Source organism: Trypanosoma equiperdum, assembly GCF_001457755.1.
Source record: "Trypanosoma equiperdum strain OVI genome assembly, contig: ctg_497, whole genome shotgun sequence".
NCBI lineage: Eukaryota > Euglenozoa > Kinetoplastea > Trypanosomatida > Trypanosomatidae > Trypanosoma > Trypanosoma equiperdum.
Genome location: NW_027124417.1, coordinates 37,965 through 43,573, shown reverse-complemented (window position 1 = coordinate 43,573; position 5,609 = coordinate 37,965). Strand labels below are relative to the sequence as shown.

The following is a 5,609-nucleotide window of genomic DNA, read 5'->3' as shown; positions in this document are numbered from 1 at the left end:
AGACATCAGAGAACAGCAATGATTATATTGGCAGTCCTTGTACCTGCCATTATTCTCGTGGTTACGGCCGTTGCATTCTTCATAATGGTAAAACGAAGGAGGAATAACTCCCAGGATGTGGACACCGGAAAAGCGGAGGGTGGGGTTTCTAGCGTAAAAGTAGTAATGTAGACTCACCTTCACTCTTATACAAATGTGCAGGTTTTTTTTTAAACAGCGAGTGTAAATAAAAAAAAATAATAATGACAGTGAATTGAAAACAGCTGCATAGATCCGTGAGACAGGGAAGAAGTGCCGGCGACCTTTGCTTTTCTTTTTCCTTTTTTTCACTACTTTTATGGCCGTCCGTAAGGCGGTCTATAGAAAGGTAACGCCTTTCTGCGGAACGGTTTCCCACGCCGTAGTTGTTGTTTCCACCTTGCTCATCGTAAATGAGTGTTTCTACCGGAACTAACTGTCATGTAAACTATAAGCTTCTTCACCTCTTGCTAAACTAGGAGTTTCATGTTGCGACAATAAGCACATCCCTTGACGCACTCAGTGTTCTTTCCATACGGAAGTTGCCTGTGGTTTTCAATCTTTGAGAGGTATTACCTTGTTTGTGGAATGTGGACCGGAGGGCGGTGGCGGAGACTGGTACCGGAAGGCCATTTGGCACTGTGTCTACCTGGTGGCGTCGTAGGGGGCACCGGGTAACGAGGCGAGGGCGCGATGTGGAGTCGCCTTTTGGGTCATGGGGTTTTTGTTTTACCGGGAGACATGGCTCCTTTTTTCGTCCGCCTCCACCTGGACTCTTACTTCACGCTCTGCTTTCGCTTCCCATGTAACGCAAAGGCGCGGGGGCATTATGTACGATGCCGCAGGGGGCGGGTTGCTGGGCACATTCGTGTTCACATGACTGGCGCAGTTCCGTTAAGCTTAGAACGACCAACGCGGCTGGCATCTTCTCAAAAGAGCGTGGCGTTGGGGCGCTCCCCCGAATTTGCTCGGGAAGGTAATGCAGTACAATTTCTTCATCGTGACGAGGCGGGTTGTCTTCGGTCTCTTTGCTGGCTCACCGATGTGGGCGTACAGTCTCGTCCTTCCCGAGAAGTTTTTCGTGCAGCACTGACCTCTCTGGACAGGGAAATTTTACCACTCGTCAGAGCGCCGAAATGTAATGCCGTCGAAACTTCAGGAAGCCAAATCGTTACTACTTGAGGGTAAGGCGGCGAGACCCCTCTCCTCTGTTTTATTGGCTGTGGTTGCGTTTCCTCCACCACTGTTGGCGGCTTTTTTTTCCACTGCATCTGTGAGCCCATTTTTTCCCCTTAGCTCCTTCGGGGCGCCATGCTGCAGCTGGCGGTCGACAATTTCTGGCAACCAATCTCTAATCTTCTTTGGAAACGATTGTTGTGTAGCCCGCTAAAACCCTTCAGCGCGCTCTGTTAGCAGCGCATCTGCAGCTAAACATAACTCCTCTTTACAACTTTCGGTTCCAGCGCACGGAAGGTTAATTGCTTTTTCTGACATTTGGGAGCCGCACCGTGCATTTGTCTTCTCAGGCCTCTGAGGTTTTCGAGACGCAAAGCTGTTCCTCACCCCGGAGATATCACAACCACTGATGCGGGGATGGATCCCCCATGAGCACTGCTTTGAAGCTTGTCGAGGTCCGTTTTCCTTTTTCTTTTCGGACGGGTGCCTGAATTCCTGCATGTGGTTCCTAAAGTTGGGGAAGCGCTTATTGGCGCTGTGTGCCAGCGGTCATGTGTAGTTTGCGCATTCATTCGTCCCGTGAGCGAGCCCCAACGTAGCGGTGGGATCGTTGCAACAGAAGAGGAAGAGAAAGAGAGGTTGAAAGTCTATTCTAAGGCGGATATTGTTCCGCGTCTTTTCCCAAGAGCGTAACCCTCTGGACACGCATTGTGTACGATTGGTCTTTGGACGCGAAAGGGTACGTTCAGCAAGGCCGCTCATACGGAACGCCCAACCAAAACGTTCCTGTTTCCGTCAAACCATTATGGAAAAGAAATTGCCAGTAGTTTGAAAGCATTTAACCAATGCAACACTTCTCACTCTTTTTCTTGAGTCCCCGTCTTTTGGCGATATCTCCAATCTTACGCGGTGGTTACACTCGCACTTCCCCCTTTAATCCTTCAACCACACTGATTTTTCCTCTAATAATTATTAAGCACTACCTTAGCATAAGCAAGACCATCCGCTACCAGGGGTAAATGTGTCCTTGGCGACTTTTTCCCTACCCGCAGCATCCCCCCTTTTTTGTTTCAAAACCGACCCAAATCTATTTAAGGTAACGGAACAGCGCATCAGTATACGCGCATGTATATATGCCCCTTTTTAAAAATCCATTCCTTCTGCCGCTGACCGAACAACACAAGGGTAGGGGACCGGAAAAGAAAGAAAACCAAACCCTCCAGAGACAGTGGGGGCCTCTTTAACAGGGCAAGGCCGCTGTTTACCGCAATAAAATCCTCGAAACAAATTTTCCACGGAGAAGCTGCTTTGCCGCCTTGTGTCAGAAATGGCGGTGAATACTAGGAAGAAAAGAAAAAGATGTGATGGTGGGTCCTTTCCTCAGTTACACCATTTCCACTCTCCTTGGATATCCCTGAACCCTCATTTGATGTTGTTGTTGTGTCAGCAGGCACCCCAAAATCATCTCTTGGAGGGCCAGCCAAGCCCCGGGAACAAAACGAGGATCCCATAACAACAATAACAACGGAAGGAAGCAGGCAGCCGCTATGACCACTGTGTTCACGAGACTTTCCTGAAGTCCATAGTGTTGAAGAACCATGAACCGATTCGCAAACACGGCGCACCACGGGCAGCAGAAGACTTCCGTGCCCATACAACATTTTTCGAACCCATGACAAACACAGCATGAGCACTGGCCACACATACCACCAAAGCAGGTGTATTGTTGAAAGTCGCTTAGTAGTAGCGCTTCCCGTTGCGCATAAGCACAAAATATGGTACCAGCACAGGAACCCAAGCAAAAGCAGCAATCTTTACAAGGGGCGGTGATCATTCCTGTTTCCCACTCATTTTCGGACCCCGGCGCACCCGACGCTCCATCACCAAACCCTTGGCCGGGAGGAACGTACGTTGACTTGGGAGGTTGGGGATATCCCTGGCCTGGTTTTGAAATGTCAACTTCACCCACTACAGGTGCCATTTCAGTTTCCCTTCCCCCACTTGGGTAGCTTTGGGCGGGGTTTTCAGACATGCAGCGTACTCTTGATTTTAAATTACTAACCACTGGTTGTGCAGAACCCGTAAGTGAAAAAGGCGAAGCGCTTTTACCATTTTCAGCAGGGGCGAACGGACCAGTGGTTTTATTAAATTGCGACTGGAAGAAAAAGTGACGTCACCAACCCGCTGACGAAACGGCGCGCGGACTATTCATTCTGAGATGGTCCGGAATTACGCTGAATAGTAAAAACAGCGATGGCGTACCTGGAAACGGCGTGTGGGTGTCTGCAGCGCAGTGCGGATCAACACCGTGCGGTATCATGATATTCACCACAGTTCCAAACGAATTTATATAAGGGAGTGCGTATGGAAAAATCCGGCGCCAAGTTTACAGCATTCTAGACGGTGTTAAAATTGCCCTCCTTTTACACGTTGACACAACTGTGGTATCAGCATCACTTTTTATGGTTCCCTTTACTCCGCCACAAAAGCAACTGCGCTTCTTAATACCGTAAAACGTTATAACTCCTTCTCCTTTCTCCATTGTTTGCTACCTCCCAATCACATGCCACTAAATCGTGGCGCAACCTTCTCCCCATTTTCCGGTATGTCACTTCGCCACATCCAAATGAACTGGTACATTTTAATTTGTGGCGCCACATGTCTTTAATCAAATGTACCCATTGCTTCATTCCAAACAACATATGTGCACAAATACGTCCCTCCCTATTCGCGTTTGGCGACGGAAATGGCAATATTCCCTTCTTTTTTTTCTTTTCCTCAACACCAACACGCTCCACCCCGTAAGATCAAAATATTTCTTGTAAAGTCAAAACCATAATCCACCAGCTCCAATTGCTTTTACCGGTGTGGCGCCCGTCGTCTTTCCCCCCTCGTGAGAAGCGGCACCATCGGGGAAGTTTTGAGGGAGATGTGATGATATCGTGCATTTGAGCTTCAGTGCAAAGCGCAGAGCAGACAAACACACACGTAAAAGTGGTAAACATTGTTTAGAAATGAGACATCACTAAACCTTTCCTTTCTTTAGCGTTGGCACTTATTGAAACTTAAAACTGACAATACACCTTACATAATCCCTTTACGACTCCATTTCCCTTGTCGGCTGGGTAGTTTTTTTTTTTCCCCCTTTTTCCCTCTTTTTGGAAGCTTCATTCCTCTCACCTATCGGAGTGTTTCACCTGAATTAAGATGAGTAACCGGCATTATTCCTTCAGGTGTTCTGTGGAGTCCCTTAAACGGGATCCTATTATTATTATTATTATTGTTATTACAGTTAACGAGTCCGGATAAATAACTTCCCTTCATTGTTAGCGCACCTCGCTTTCCAACACTCAACTGTTGAGAGTTTTTTTTTTCTTTTCCATCCTTGAGGCTTTAGCGTGTTATGAAATCGGGTCCGCTCAAATTGCGAGGCTTAAATTACCATTTATTTATTTTGCCCCCGTGTATGCAATAACATGTGCAAACCACCACGTATAGCCGGATGGAAAAAAATAATAATAATAAAATAAGGCGACATTATCCGATAATTACGCACCATTTTCTCTTTACAATATCATTGGGAGTAAATTGTGCTCTCGTATGCGCGGCGAGATTACGAGACAATAGTGAAGTCAGAAAAAAAAAAAATAATAATAATATAAACATGTTTTACCGGCAAAAGAAAAAAACCGATTTAAAAGGAAATGTTTGTGCATCCCCTTACAGAAGTGAGGAATTGGGGGGGGGGAGGAATTGTTGAGTCCGGTTACTGTTTTTTTTTAAATTAAATTTAATCTAATTTAACTTTATTATCCCCCATTGGAGTAAATTCACCTTCAGGGTTACAAATATGAAGTGGAGGCGCAAACAAAAACATACCTCTGGTTGAAGTCCGCGACTGATACATTTATATTTGACCCCCACTTTTTTTTTTTAAATCCTGAGGAAAAAAAAAAACTCAATAGTCGCTTATAATTCAATACAAAAACCTTTTTTTTTTTTTTAAAGACGCGAGTTGCAACATTGCGGTTGCGCATGGAGAGGCTTCCAAAAGTTTGTTTGAGCTTACGGACGCGTGTATTTGTGGAAACTTTTGCATTTAAACTAAAAAGGAATAAATAAATAAATATATTTCTATATTTATATATTTGAGCTTATGTAAGCAATTACCTTTTTTATATTCATGTACAAATGGAGGGGAGAGGATGGAAGAAAAAAAATAAAAAGAGAAGAAAAGAAAAGAGAAAATACCTGTGACTAGTAATTAAGCAAAACGAACCATTCACAGGATCTGGTAAATTAAAATAACAGCAGAAATAGAAAGAAAAGGAAAAAAAAAGGAGGAATTAAAATGGGTTCGTGAAGTTAATCTACCGTCCTGTTGGGTTTCGCTGTTGGACTCAACCCTCACTGTT

At 45.3% G+C, this 5,609-nt stretch overlaps 1 protein-coding gene and 1 pseudogene across 2 annotated transcripts; one reads left to right on the top strand and one right to left on the bottom strand.

Annotated features, from left to right (window-relative positions):
• The first annotated feature begins 711 nt into the window (after positions 1 to 711).
• On the top strand, positions 712 to 1,197 carry TEOVI_000211800:pseudogene (annotated as a pseudogene). Its single transcript has one exon. A coding segment is annotated over exon 1 (486 nt).
• A 1,381-nt stretch (positions 1,198 to 2,578) lies between these two features.
• Positions 2,579 to 3,226, bottom strand: TEOVI_000211700 (uncharacterized protein; the record flags this gene model as incomplete). The annotated part of the gene is made up of 1 exon (XM_067225237.1): positions 2,579 to 3,226. One exon carries the CDS (start codon positions 3,224 to 3,226, stop codon positions 2,579 to 2,581), a length of 648 nt encoding a protein of 215 aa, XP_067081338.1.
• Between the last annotated feature and the right edge of the window lie 2,383 nt (positions 3,227 to 5,609).